The following is a 13,311-nucleotide window of genomic DNA, read 5'->3' on the forward strand; positions in this document are numbered from 1 at the left end:
AATTGAAAAGAAACTGAGTTACTGGCTAAAAGTTAAAAGTAAGCATAAATACTTTTTTTTACCACATTTTCCAAATCTCCTTACAAATATAACATACATGGCTTTATATAGCCTAAAATAAAACTATTAAAGTATTCCAAGAGGTGTAACATTCCTACTTTATGACCATAATTCAATTACGTAAAATGTAACTAAAGTAAATAAAAAGTCTTAAAATATATTAATGAAATACAATAAATTGTAATTCACCCCAAAATTGTTAATGAAACTTCATTTTTCTTGAACGTGGCATGAATTGAAATATCTTTGTATAATTTTAATCGCATTTTTTTCCCATTTTCATTGAAATATATTGTACGATTAATGTTTCTTGGTTCATATCACCTACCTTTATTCTCATGACCGTCACTGCGATGTCGTCATTCACGTCGAGATGTCTTAGCTTTTCTTAAAAAATAAGAGTAGCATGTGGCTTACCACCGACTAAATCTTAGTGCTACTATTGAAGATCGAGGTGTGATAGTTGATCGACGAAAAAATGGTGACAAGCGACAAAAAAATCATACTGAAACGAGTACATACAATCAAGAATAAAGTGATATGTGAAGAAGATGAGGCGAAAAAAGATGGATCGACACGTTTGGACACCAACTAGGTAGGGGATGATTTGAGCATACATATTAATGATGTAAGCAAAATTGAGACCAAAAATAATTTAGTATTTAATCAAATCTCATCCGTTACATCCCTCCGGACATATGAACACGCTGGCTTGTCTGAAATTAATATATATATATAAATTTAATCGATTAAATATGTAATTGAAAGTAAAAAGACCATTGAATTAATCTTCCTTCCCAATCGGCCATGGAATCCCACCTCTGGACCTCCATTGAAGAACAAACAAAAAGCATCGATTTACCCCAAAACGACGCCGTATTACCCGACCCCATTCTCTTCCCTACTTCTCCGGCCAGACCCTCCTCCGCGTCCGTCCCAACTCCGTGGGCAATGTCGTCGCCGCCGCGGACAAATCAGCAACCTTTTGTTTACCACTGCATAGCCTCTCTCCACCGGCCGGACGGCAACATACTGTCAATTGCGATGACAAAGGAGTTTATATATGTGGGGTCGGAGAGTGGGCGGATTCAGTCGTGGAAGCTGCCGGAGTGCCCGGGAGTTGGGTTCATAAAGGCCAGCTCCGGTCAAGTTGGAGCCATGTTTGCGTGTGGGAGGATGCTGTTTAGTTCCCATGGGGATTACAGAGTTCGGATTTGGGAAGTGAAAATGGGAAATAAGAGATTGAAACCCAAAAAGATTTCGACTTTGCCCCCAAAACGCTCGCTTTTTGTGGTCAGAAACGGCCGCCGGCAGCTGCAGCAGCATTCCGATCACATTTCTTGCTTGGCTTACAACGATTCTGACAAGCTTCTCTACACAGGTAAAATGGGTTTTTATTTATTCACCCGTAGAGAGTCCCACATTTACTAATTTCGAGAATGATCATCAATTTATAAGTACGCATATTTATTGGTAGGAAGCCTCTTGAGAAACCAAAAGACAATAATTTATGTTCAAAGTGGATAATATCATACCATTGTAGAGATCTGTAACTCTTAACATGATATTAGAGTCGTGCCCTTAACTTAGATATGTCAATAGAATCCTCCAATGTCGAACAAAAAAGCTGAACATAGAGTGTACTTTGTTCAAGGACTCCAAAGAAGGAGTTGAGTCTTAATCTAAGGAGAGACGGTTTGAGGGCTTCATAGGCCTAAGGGAGGTTCTATAAGGGAGGTTCTACCGTGTATTTTATTCGAGGGGAGGATTGAGTTTATAGGTAAGAAATACATCTACGTATGAAGTCTTTTGAGTTAGCTCAAAGTATACAATATTATAGAGCAGGTGATTTTTAATATTATTTTTGTTTTGAAAATTTATATTAATATTATAGTTTTATGAGATTTTTATTTATCGATGAAGGTTCGTGGGATAGCAGAGTGAAAGCTTGGAACATCTCAGAAAATCGATGTGTAGATTCATTTGTAGCTCATGAAGGCCATGTAAATGCAATTGTCATAAACCAAGAAGATGGTTGCGTTTTCACTTGTTCTTCTGATACCTCTGTCAAGATCTGGAGAAGGGTTTATGGAGAAAGCTCCCATATTTTAACCATGATCCTCAAGTTCCAACTCTCCCCCGTCAATGCGCTCGCCCTAAGCCTCCCGTCGTCGTCGTCGTCGAAACCATGCAACTTTCTCTACTCGGGTTATTCGGATGGCCACATCAACTTTTGGGAGAAGGAGAGCTCCTCAAGTAGGTAATGTTAAATCACTACTCAACCCGACTATTTTTTATTTTCCAGTAGAATTTGAAAATAGAACATAGAGAGGAAATCGAACACATACTCTGCTAAATCATTCCTTCATTAAGTTGAACCCAAAGTGCCCTTAATCGAGTAGCCTCCCCTTAATCGAGGCTCAACTCCTTTCTCTGGAGCCCGTACATCCTTTGTTCGACACTTTAGTCACTTTTGACTATACTTTCGAGGCTCACAATTCTTTGTTCAATATGTGAGAATTATATTGACATGACTAAGTTTAGAGCGTTAGGGCATGACTCTGATAACATGTTAGGAATTACGGATCTACAGAATAGTATGATATTGTCCACTTTGAAAGTAAACTCTAGTCGCTTTGCTTTGGGCTTCCCCAAAAGGCCTCAATTAAGATAGTATTCCACTAAATTAATCAATGTGGGAGTCACTTTTTAATAATCCTCAACACACTTTTTGTTAAAATCAATTAAAAATAGGAGACATTATAAGACACTCTGTAAAAACTACTACCAATCGAGAATATGAGATATTTCAAGACACTCGATAGAAATTACTATGCTCTGTGCTTCAATCGAGAACACTAGGTAGAAACTAATACAATCTACTCCTAAAATATGTAAAAAAAAAATTCTAAAATATTTAATCTTTGTTCGTAAAACGTCTAAACCATTTTATATAATTATCGTACTTAACCCGAGCGATGATGTTTTTAACATATTCATGATAGGTACAATCATGGAGGGTTGTTACAAGGCCATCACTTCGCAGTTCTGTGCTTAGTAACGGTAAAAGATTTGATTCTGAGTGGGTCAGAAGACACGGCGATTAGGATATGGAGGAGAGAGGGGAGAGGAAATGGGTATGTTCATTGGTGCCTTTCAGTGATCGAGGGGCACCATGGGCCAGTCAGGTGCTTGGCGGCGGGCATGGAGATGGATAACATGGGGAATATGTTGGTTTGCAGTGCCAGTTTGGATCAGAGCTTTAAGGTCTGGAGAGTGAAGCTTTTTCCTCCGCCGGTGATGAACAGGTCGGAGATGAATGTGGAACAGTTGAAGAAGGAGATTGTTGGATGTGATGAAATGAATAATCCTGTTCTTTCACCTTCTTGGGTACAGAAGAGGAAGCTTCAATTTGATGATTATTATGTATCTAATAATAATAATAATCCCTTTTAATTACCTTCAACGGGATTGATGTTTTCGAGTCGTTGTTAGTTCGATATTCAGTATATCATCGAGGATAAGACCCCAAGTCCCCTCTTTTGATATTTAGACAACCATTGTGTTTGTTGTTATCGAAATTCTCCGGTGTTTTAGTAGCCGACTAAATAAATTTAGATTGGTCGAGAACTTTGGTAGTTTTAAACATTAAAGGCAGTCACAAGAAAAATTAATACGTTCGTGCCACACACTTCAAGTCTATCCATGTCTCACAGTAAATTCAAGCTATATTTAAGACATAGCTCTATTTATCCTTAAACTTTCAAAAATTTATCAGACGTATTCTTAAACTTTCAAAATGTTAAAGAATAAATAATTTTACTTTTAGTTTTGAATAGAAACCCGTTAATACTTTATTTCAAAAATACTTTTAAACTTTTAAAAGATTTACTAATATTCTTAAATTTATTTTATATAATAGATTTCAACACGGGAAAGTAGGTTCTTCCTCTAACTCAACACAAATTTAAAGAAATATGATATTTGGAGTGTAGATAAATAATTTATATTCATATTGAAACGTAGTAATAACGGTTTGTATTAATGGTAATAGTATATTTTAACTAAAAAGAAAAAAAGTTATTTTTAAGGGTTTTTAGGCTATTTTTTAAATATAACTTTTTTATAAAAAAAAATAGTAACAATTTTTTATTTAAATTTTAAGAATATTATTAAAAAATTTAAAAGGTTAGATATAAAATTTAAGGAATATTTTTATTAATTTAATAAAAAATAATAAAATTGGGATGTAATTCAAAAAAATGAGGAAGGACATGATAAACAGAGACAGCCGACAGTGTATTTCCCAAGTATATAATTACAGAGGTGAATTTCATTCAATTCCTTTTTGATTTGACGCTTCAATTTATTAATATAGTTACTGTCAAGTCAACATCACATCACTGCTGTCATATACCATGACAAGCTGTCTTAATTTCGACGTTGACTTTAATTTTATTTTATTTTTTTAATTTTCATAGTTACCTTAAATTTATAAGATTATTATTAAATAACTCTCCAATTTTCAAATTCATTTTTTAATTATTTTTTAAAAAATTATGAAATTTTGAAATGTATTTTCATAAATATGCAATAAATAAGTGCAATTTTTCAAGAAATACAAAACTAAATCACTCCTATATTAATTAAAAGTTAATAAAAATTTCCACGTAATTTAGTTATTACATTACATCAGAATACTCCGTCCCATTCTGCAAAGATCGATTACGTGTCCCGTTTTTCGTACACGTCACGCGCCAAACTTTAAGGACGCCGTCCAGGCTTCCGCTACAAATAGTGCAGCCGTCGTCGGCCTCCTCCACCACCTCTTCAGAAACAGAGCCGGAAAACGCCGCCACGCATCTCACTGGCCCACGGTGCCCGACTAGCACCGCCAAACACGTGTGCATCTGGCAATCCACCTCATCCCTGGCCCACACACGACACGTGGTATCCGCGGACCCACTCACCACGTACTTCCCAACGGTGGCCAAACACATGACCGCATGGGTATGGCCTTGCAACGAACCGCCGTACTTAAGCTGGCCGGAGAACCACCCTCTGAGCCAAAAGTGGAGGTATCCATCGCTGCAGCCGCCGTAGAGGAGGCCGGAGTCGGTGGCTAGGCTGAGGGTTTTGACCGGAGAGAACTTGGTAGGGAGAGTGACGACGAGGGAGTGCGTGGGGCGGTCGCTCCGGGAGAAGTTGCGCCGCCAGACTCTGACGGTGGCGTCGTCGGAGGCGGTGTAGAGTAGGCCGTCATCGGCGGCGATGATGGCGTTGATTGGCTCGGAATGGGCTTGGATTGTTTCCACGCATTTGAAATCGGAGATGCGCCAAATTTTTACGGATTTATCGAGTGACGATGAATATAGAACATCGTCGGAAATGTTGATCGCCAGCGACGTTATTGGACCCATGTGCTTCATCTGAAACATAATTAATTTTGGATGACGAAAGTCCCACTAATTAAATGAATGATCCTGAGTTTATAAAGAATACTTCTCCCATTAAACTTTTTGGGCTATAATACACATTAAAAAAATTAAAAGATTTTATTACCCATTAAAAAAATATCACTTTTAAATGTTTAATTATAATTACAATAAATCATAAATTTAATTTCCTAAATATATATATATTTATATTATAATAATAGTAACTCAAAGAAATGGGCTATAATACACGTAATTAGTAAATTTATATATATATATATATATATAAACAATATTATTAAATGTATTAATTAAATATACTTAAAATAAATGGTATATCGAGTAGCTCAACCAAAACTATGTCCAAAGCAATAATGGTCATAAAGAATACAACACCAATATTTATTGGATTTTTAAAAAATATTTATTGAAAAATAAATAAATTAATGTATGAATTTGATGGTCTCTATACAGTGATGTCTCTATCTTGATTTTAAATATATATTTAGTTTAGAAGCAAAAGAGAAAAATTGAATTACCATTTTGTCCTTCCCTGAAATGTAGCTTCTGACATAATTTCCGGTGGCCGGAATAGTGGCGAGGCGGAGATGTTTGAGGCCTCTATCCCAATTCCGCCGCCAGACACGAATCTTGCAATCACTATACGCCGCATAGACTTTGTCATGAGAAACCTGCAAGGCCACCGCCATGGAGGCCTTTGTTTTAAGCTGACCACACTCTGTGAAGTCCGGCAGCTTCCAAATTCTGACTAAGTTGCTGTCAGAGCCAGTGTAGAGAATATCGTTAAAGATGGCAATGGATAAGATCTGCCCGTCTTTTTTTAGGACAGACGAGACGCAGCGGTGAGAAATCAGGAGGTCGGAGAGTTTGGTCGGTGCGGCGGCGGTGGTGGTGGTAGAAGCTGGGTGGAGAGGGGAGGTGGCTGGGGAGTTGTGGAAGCTTTGAGGGAGAGAAGGGCAGTTGTTGAGGTGAGGAGGTGTGAAGGGGAATTGAGAAAAGGAAGGTTCTTTGGTGGAGTTGCTTCTGTAAAACCGGCGGCCGGCAGCGGCGGCGGTAGAGGAAGTGGCGGTGGCGGTTGTTTTTCGGGTTTCTCTAATGGAGAAGGAGATGTTTGGAGGTGAGGAGTCCGGTGAGTTTAGAGAGGCCATTCTCTCTTGTTTTAGTGCTGGGATGTGCTGAAATGTAATGGAACCAAATGTGTAGTGTGACATTATTGTTTTGTTTTTTAAGGATTATTATTTGTGTGGGTTTCATTGGGTCCATTAATGGGGAGCTTCAAATCTTAATTAAAAGTTAGCAAATATGGAAATAGAAGTCTTGGTCCGAAAATTCGATCCATATCTTTGTCGAGAGTATATATAGAGATGTCTATGGGTTCTGCAAGACTGTCCGTTCCTATTTCCGCCACCTATTTTATTTTCCATCCTTACCAAATTTTCTATTTAGTTACGAGGATATATTTTCAATAGAAAACTTGTATTATTATAAATTGAAGTTTATACCGTACACTAAAACAAAATATAAAATTAATCTATATCGAATAGTGATTAAATAGTAAAATTNTTTTAAAAAAAAAAAAAAAAAAAAAAAAACAACTTGAATAGATTAGTCGAATAAAAAAAAGAAAAAAAAAATCTTCTCGCTCCCTCACCCATTCCAGTTTAAATGGTGAATCTCGGTACTGTTCTAGATGAATACACAGAGAGCCCCGACAGTACTGTTCCAGATGAATATCCAGAGAGCCCCGACTCCCACAGGTTAAACTTTGAACTATTAAACATTGGACTTGTAATCTACCTAATTTCCTTCGAATTGAGCCAATCTTCGTTACAATCTTTTGTTATTCTACTCAAAGGATCTTCGTTCCATAACCATAAGTGGGATTTTACCTCGTACGACTTCCCTTTTTATATAATTAATTATAATACACGAAATAAAAAAAAGATTAAAAATACTCTCGTTATAAAGTGATGGATTAACATTTTTGAAAAAAAAAATAGTAAAAAGATATTTTATAGATAAAAATAAAAATGATCACTATAATATATATATATATATATATATATTTTTTAAAATTTGGAGAATTAATTAGTTTATAAGGTTACATGTGTATTCATTCAAACATGAAGTATATAAAAAGAAAATTAAATTTATTACACGAACTAATATAATATATTAAAAAAATATATAAATGTAAGTTAGCTAAATTTAGTGAATTTAAAAACGTAAAATATTAAGAAAAATATAATTTGAAAGAAAGAGAATTAGTGTGGGTGTTGTTGTGGAGTCGATGAGAGAAGGAATGAAGGCATGGCAATCCAAGATTTCAAGCCCAAAACAGACTGTTCGGTTAGAAATCGACCATACCAACACCGCCATGAGCTTCGACACCACCATGAGAGCTCAATCCTCAAACCCTCAAAGCCCTACTTCCAAACGGATGCTTGACCGCGCCCTCTCCTCTCGTAGAGTCCCTCATCACACTGGCGATCTTGACGACGACGACGACGACGACGATGTTTCGAAGACGAAGAAGCACAATTTCTCCTTCTTCACTCACCGGCTTTCCAATTACTTTGCTCGAATCGGACCCATTTCGGCCTGTCTTGCGCTCCTTGCCTTAATCCTTCTCTTGATTTCCTCTTTGATATTCTTTCACTCCCGCAGATTTGTGTGCGTTTCGTCTTATGATCATATTTCCCGCTCTGGATTCTTCGGCGTGGACGGGCTGGATTCGGATTTCGGTTCCCTCGGTGTGCCCTGGTGTAAGTTTTCTTGTTTATCCCTTTCTTCCCTGTGAATTGTGTCCGATCCACTCTAATTTCTCTGGCATTGTCGAGTTTTAGATCCCGTATACTTGTCTCAATATAATTGAAAATTAGATGCAGAACTATAATTAATTTACTTTCTGTATGATGAAAAGGAAACATCGAAAACAGCGGCGTTGTTTGTGGAATTGAATCTGTGTAACGCTTTTGTTGTAACAAGTTCGTAGTTGTAGTCTGATTAAATGCTATGAATGAACTTGCTGTTGCTTGTTGCTTGTTGCTTGTTGCTTGTTGAATTTGCTGATTAAATGCTATGCAGAACTATAGTATTTAATAATGTTGAATTTGCTGGATTACGATTAAGGTTCCTTATGAATGAACTAGTTCTATTCTCACTGACTTCACAGCTCTAGGTTCTAGTCTGATTAAATGATATGAAGTTCCTAAACTTGTTGCTTGTTTGAATCCTTATAATCCCATCGTTGGCAAAAGGCAGATCGAAACATGGAAAGACAGTGGAATGGACTACAAAAGATTTACTAAAGGGCTTGGAAGAGTTTGTCCCAATTTATGAGACTCGTCCCATAAAAAACAACATGTATGGAATGGGCTTTGATCACAGCTTTGGCCTTTGGTTCATTGCTCGTTGGCTAAAGCCAGATTTGATGATCGAGAGTGGTGCATTCAAGGGACACTCAACTTGGGTGTTGCGGCAAGCAATGCCAGATACGGCAATTATTTCGCTATCACCTCGTCACCCCGAAAAATACTTGAAGAAAGGGCCTGCTTACGTTGATGCTAACTGTACGTACTTTGCTGGAAAGGATTTTGTAGATTTTGGAAGTGTTGCTTGGAAAAAAGTGATGAAAGAACATGGAATTGACGATCTTAGTCGAGTCCTTGTGTTTTTCGATGATCATCAGAATGAACTAAAGAGGTAACCAGAACTTTATTGTGATCAAATATGTCTGTTGTCTATCGATCTACACAAGCTTTTATGCTGAAAATTTGTGTTGTAATTTGAGTGCAGAATAAAGCAGGCTGTGAAAGCCGGCTTTCAACATCTTGTTTTTGAGGATAACTATGATACTGGTACAGGAGATCACTATTCTTTAAGGCAGATGTGCGATCAGTTCTATATTAAAGGTGCCTGCTCTTCCACTTGTTTGTCATTCCACTTTGCTTTGTTTTTATACTGTTTAAATATGCCTAGGTTAAAAGACGACACAATTTCTTCTTCACATTATCTATTGGGTTACTGGATATGGATAAGGATTTTGTAACTACTCAAGCCCTCCGCTAGCGGTTTTTGTCCTTTTTGGGCTTTCCCTTTTGGAGTTCCCCTCGAGGTTTTTAAAACGCCTCTACTAGGGAGAGGTTTCCACACACTTATGAAAATGCTTCGTTCTCCTCTCCAACCGATGTGGGATCTCACAATCCGCCGCCCTACGGGGCCCAACGTCCTCGCTGGCACTCGTTCCCTTCTCCAATCGGTGTGGGACCCCACAATCCCCCTCTTCGGGGCCCAACGTCCTTGCTGGCACCCTGCCTAGTGTTCACCCCCCTTTAAGGCTCAGCCTCCTCGCAAGCACATCACCCAGTGTTTAGCTCTAATACCATTTGTAACAGTCCAAGCCCACCGCTAGTAGATATTGTTCTCTTTTGGGCTTTCCCTTCTAGGATTCTCCTTAAAGTTTTAAAACGTGTCTACTAGGGAGAGATTTCACACCCTTATAAGAAATGTTTCATTCTCCACTCCAACTGATGTGGGACCTTATAGATCTTCACACAAGGAGCCTTCCTTAATACAAACAAAAGCTGAAATCTAATGAGAAATTTAGAACTGATCCATGTGATGCTTGTAATATTTTCAGGATATAATGAATTCTAAATGATTTCCTGGGTTGCTTTGACTTATATGAAACTGGTACTGTGAGTTTGTGTCTGCGACAAATGAATTTGAAGTTTATTTGAATGCTTTTATATTTCTGATTTAGGAGGTGGGCACAGTTGCTTCAAGGACAGTGATGAAGCTAGAATCAGAGCAAAAAGAAAGTTGTTCTGGGACAAGGCAGTGGATATAGAAGAACTTTGTGGTCCATATGAATCCTGGTGGGGTGTCCGAGGCTACATGCGTGACGATTTTAACCATAGTAATAGGGCTATTTCCCATGCCGAGCACTTCCAAAACAGCAGGTACCTGGAGTCAATTCTTGATGTTTATTGGGAGCTTCCTCCTGTTGCTGGCCCTTCCTTAACACACCAGACTAGATACGATCCTGCTCGTGTTTCCAGCCCTATTGTCGAAGATGGCAGGTACGGGTTGTTCCGACGGCTTGGTTTAGCTCAACTCGAGACTTCTGTATTTAACGGATACACACAGATGGTCTATATTCAGGTATCTTAACAATAGCTGGGAGAGGATATGGCAGAGATTAGGCATTTTACCCTACTGTCAATAGTTAAAGACCTTAAGGTCTTGCCTGGTTTATCTTGTAGTCGTCCCCTAGTCATGAAATGCCATCTTTTTTCCTCACCCCTTCTGTTTTTCATATTTGAAGTCAATTTAGGGACAGATGCTCTGTTCAAACATATTGCTAGTGGTTTTGTTGATGACAGTTTTACAAATCGCCCATACCGACATGTTTTCGTATCCGCTACGACCTACGAGCAATCTTTAGAGCCTTAGAGGGAACAAATTTGCAAATTATGCCATTGTGATCTACCTGACGCGACAAGAGGCTGATAGGATAAAACTAGATCATGATCGTGATAACCACCGCTGAATATACTAAGAGACCTCTGTCCCTATAAGTGTACATTTGATTCAGAAGATATTAGATAGAGGACTATAAATATACAATTAATTAAACATTTTCATTAATATTATATAAAATGACTTCGATCATTTTCATTAATATTAATATAAAATGACTTCGAACAATTTCAAACAAGAAAAAAATATTAAATTTCTATGGACATGTCAGGGTCTGAATTTTAAAATATTTAAAAATTTAGAATTAACTAAAATAATGTTAGTATTTATGTGTGCAGGCAAATTAAAATAATTTTATCTTTTATCAAAGAAAAATAATAATATTTATTTTATTTATTTATTATTATTTTTTTGGACCGTGTTTGGTTGGGCAGAGGATCCAATTTGTGTTGCCCAAAGAAAGAAAGGGCACACAGACCCAAACGGAGCTGATTGATGAGGTAGCGGTTGCTCCGCGTTTGGCGTCGCTCTTCGTCAATCACTTTTCTTCTTCTTCTTCTTCTTCTTCTTCTACAGTTCCTCTTCCGCCATTACCAGCACGACGGAGCTTCTTCTTCTTCACCGCTTCTCTCTGCAACCCTGATATCTATCATGGTCTTAGAAGCCCTAGCAGCGGCCTCCTCCACTGCTTCGCCCCCTTCCACCAGCAACTTCAATCTTCCACCACCTCCTGAAGATGCGTGGAGTCGTGCTTATCAGCGACTACATCCTCGCTGGAAATCTCTTTCCCACTCTCATCTGGTACCTTCATATCCCTCTCTTTCTCTCTCTCGCCCTAAACCTTCTTCACAAATGTCTGTTTTATTTGTTCATAGCTGCCTCGACTCTACGGTGTATGTCTCGTATTCATTTCTTTATTTGTATATATTTGAGTTTGTTTGTAATAAATAGCTTTACCGATGATCATCTATATGATATGGTTGGAAATGTTCCATTCGTGTAAATTGAGCTTCTGGCTTATTGTTTGTTTCGTTGATCAAGTCATGTGAAAGTCAGATTTTCTTGTACGTGCACCTTGAACTGCATTTGTTTTAATTTGTTATTGGTTGGTATATCTGTAGTAATTTATGATTCTCTCTATGTTTTTTTCCTGTCTATTCTGTAGTCGACCATTCCAATTTCGATATCGAAAGTTAATCAAGTGGATGCGGCACGGCTAGATATTGAAATGTCGGCCATGTTGAAAGAACAGCTGGTTAAGGTCTTTGCTTTGATGAAGGTATCTGTTGCTCCTTATTCTGACTTCGAAATGTAAATACTTGGCCAGTGAAGTTATCTAGGCGTCATTCAGTATTTTGTTCTACTTTGATGGATTAGCCAGGAATGTTGTTTCAATATGAAGCTGAGCTTGATGCTTTTTTGGAGTTCCTTATTTGGCGGTTTTCAATTTGGGTAGACAAGCCCACACCGGGAATTTCTCTCATGAATTTGCGGTACCGAGATGAACGTGCATTGGAGGTTCCAGGAAAAGGTAAGGTGGTCTAAACAGCTCCTGCTATGATTCTTTTTTAACCGATTGTTATGGTCAGGATGATGTAGGAATGAAATCAGTTTTATCCAAACTTGACATTGTAAGATAATTATAAATTCATTATGAAGTTCTTAGAATTAAAATTCAAGCAGCCATGGAACTGATATGATTAAATCTTCATAGCAATGAGCAATACGATTGTCAATTACTAGTTCCATTCATGAAAACATTATTAAATTTTTTCCTAAACTACTTGATTTACTCATGGCTCTGGACTTCTTCTGCAATACAGTTAGAACTGGATTGGAAGGACCTGGCCTCACAGTTGCTCAAAAGATTTGGTATTGCGTGGCCACTGTGGGCGGTCAATACATGTGGACTCGTATACAATCATTTTCTGCCTTCCGTAGATGGGGAGATTCAGAGCAGGTACTGGTTTTCAGAAAGTCACCACCCCTACCACGTGGACAACCTTCTAGTTTTGGATGTTTGTTGAGGTTAACCCTGTATTTTGTTCAGAGGTCACTGGCTAGACGAGCATGGCTTTTGATACAGCGCATAGAAGGAATATACAAAGCTGCTGCTTTTGGCAACTTGCTCATATTTCTGTACACAGGAAGGTATGGTTTTCAGCATTCGATATGTTTCCTTCTCAATAGACTCTTCCACTCCAACAGCTTGAAGGAATTATTTGTGCATAATTCATGCTAAAAAGGTGTTTTCAAAGGATTCTGTTCTCGTACTATCATTGAAATGATTTCTTATAAATTAAAAAAAAAA

The 13,311-nt window shown here is 37.8% G+C and overlaps 4 protein-coding genes across 4 annotated transcripts in view; 3 read left to right on the forward strand and 1 right to left on the reverse strand.

Moving 5' to 3' along the window:
* The first annotated feature begins 867 nt into the window (after nt 1-867).
* On the forward strand, nt 868-3,516 carry LOC111790261 (protein JINGUBANG-like). The gene is made up of 3 exons (XM_023671125.1): nt 868-1,441; nt 1,984-2,320; nt 3,066-3,516. Exons 1-3 carry the CDS (start codon nt 868-870, stop codon nt 3,514-3,516), a joined length of 1,362 nt encoding a protein of 453 aa, XP_023526893.1.
* Nucleotides 3,517-4,735: 1,219 nt separating this feature from the next.
* On the reverse strand, nt 4,736-6,678 carry LOC111791527 (protein JINGUBANG-like). Its single transcript, XM_023672911.1, has 2 exons — nt 6,035-6,678; nt 4,736-5,489 (listed from the first exon to the last, which is right to left on the reverse strand). Exons 1-2 carry the CDS (start codon nt 6,662-6,664, stop codon nt 4,743-4,745), a joined length of 1,377 nt encoding a protein of 458 aa, XP_023528679.1. The 5' UTR covers nt 6,665-6,678; the 3' UTR covers nt 4,736-4,742.
* A 1,113-nt stretch (nt 6,679-7,791) lies between these two features.
* Nucleotides 7,792-10,937, forward strand: LOC111791475. The gene is made up of 4 exons (XM_023672837.1): nt 7,792-8,281; nt 8,777-9,221; nt 9,315-9,430; nt 10,282-10,937. Exons 1-4 carry the CDS (start codon nt 7,807-7,809, stop codon nt 10,689-10,691), a joined length of 1,446 nt encoding a protein of 481 aa, XP_023528605.1. The 5' UTR covers nt 7,792-7,806; the 3' UTR covers nt 10,692-10,937.
* A 494-nt stretch (nt 10,938-11,431) lies between these two features.
* LOC111790732 (peroxisome biogenesis protein 2-like) overlaps nt 11,432-13,311 on the forward strand; it is a 4,516-nt gene continuing 2,636 nt past the window's right edge. Inside the window, exons 1-5 of the mRNA XM_023671763.1 lie at nt 11,432-11,801; nt 12,166-12,279; nt 12,378-12,531; nt 12,824-12,960; nt 13,051-13,151. Of these exons, the coding sequence (XP_023527531.1) occupies nt 11,652-11,801; nt 12,166-12,279; nt 12,378-12,531; nt 12,824-12,960; nt 13,051-13,151 (656 nt within the window). The 5' untranslated portion in view covers nt 11,432-11,651. The remainder of the gene's footprint in view (nt 11,802-12,165; nt 12,280-12,377; nt 12,532-12,823; nt 12,961-13,050; nt 13,152-13,311) is intronic.

This window comes from Cucurbita pepo, chromosome LG03 (genome assembly GCF_002806865.2).
Source record: "Cucurbita pepo subsp. pepo cultivar mu-cu-16 chromosome LG03, ASM280686v2, whole genome shotgun sequence".
Classification (NCBI taxonomy): domain Eukaryota; kingdom Viridiplantae; phylum Streptophyta; class Magnoliopsida; order Cucurbitales; family Cucurbitaceae; genus Cucurbita; species Cucurbita pepo.

What these genes read in the sequence shown, in the direction of transcription:
- LOC111790261 (XM_023671125.1), top strand. Translation starts at nt 868, where the DNA reads ATGGAATCCCACCTCTGGACCTCCATTGAAGAACAAACAAAAAGCATC. An exon ending in TGACAAGCTTCTCTACACAG is followed by an intron (nt 1,442 to 1,983) that starts GTAAAATGGGTT and finishes TTATCGATGAAG; the next exon opens with GTTCGTGGGATAGCAGAGTG. An exon ending in AAGGAGAGCTCCTCAAGTAG is followed by an intron (nt 2,321 to 3,065) that starts GTAATGTTAAAT and finishes TATTCATGATAG; the next exon opens with GTACAATCATGGAGGGTTGT.
- LOC111791475 (XM_023672837.1), top strand. Translation starts at nt 7,807, where the DNA reads ATGAGAGAAGGAATGAAGGCATGGCAATCCAAGATTTCAAGCCCAAAA. An exon ending in CATCAGAATGAACTAAAGAG is followed by an intron (nt 9,222 to 9,314) that starts GTAACCAGAACT and finishes ATTTGAGTGCAG; the next exon opens with AATAAAGCAGGCTGTGAAAG. An exon ending in CGATCAGTTCTATATTAAAG is followed by an intron (nt 9,431 to 10,281) that starts GTGCCTGCTCTT and finishes TTTCTGATTTAG; the next exon opens with GAGGTGGGCACAGTTGCTTC.
- LOC111791527 (XM_023672911.1), bottom strand. Translation starts at nt 6,664, where the DNA reads ATGGCCTCTCTAAACTCACCGGACTCCTCACCTCCAAACATCTCCTTC. An exon ending in TTTCAGGGAAGGACAAAATG is followed by an intron (nt 5,490 to 6,034) that starts GTAATTCAATTT and finishes ATTATGTTTCAG; the next exon opens with ATGAAGCACATGGGTCCAAT.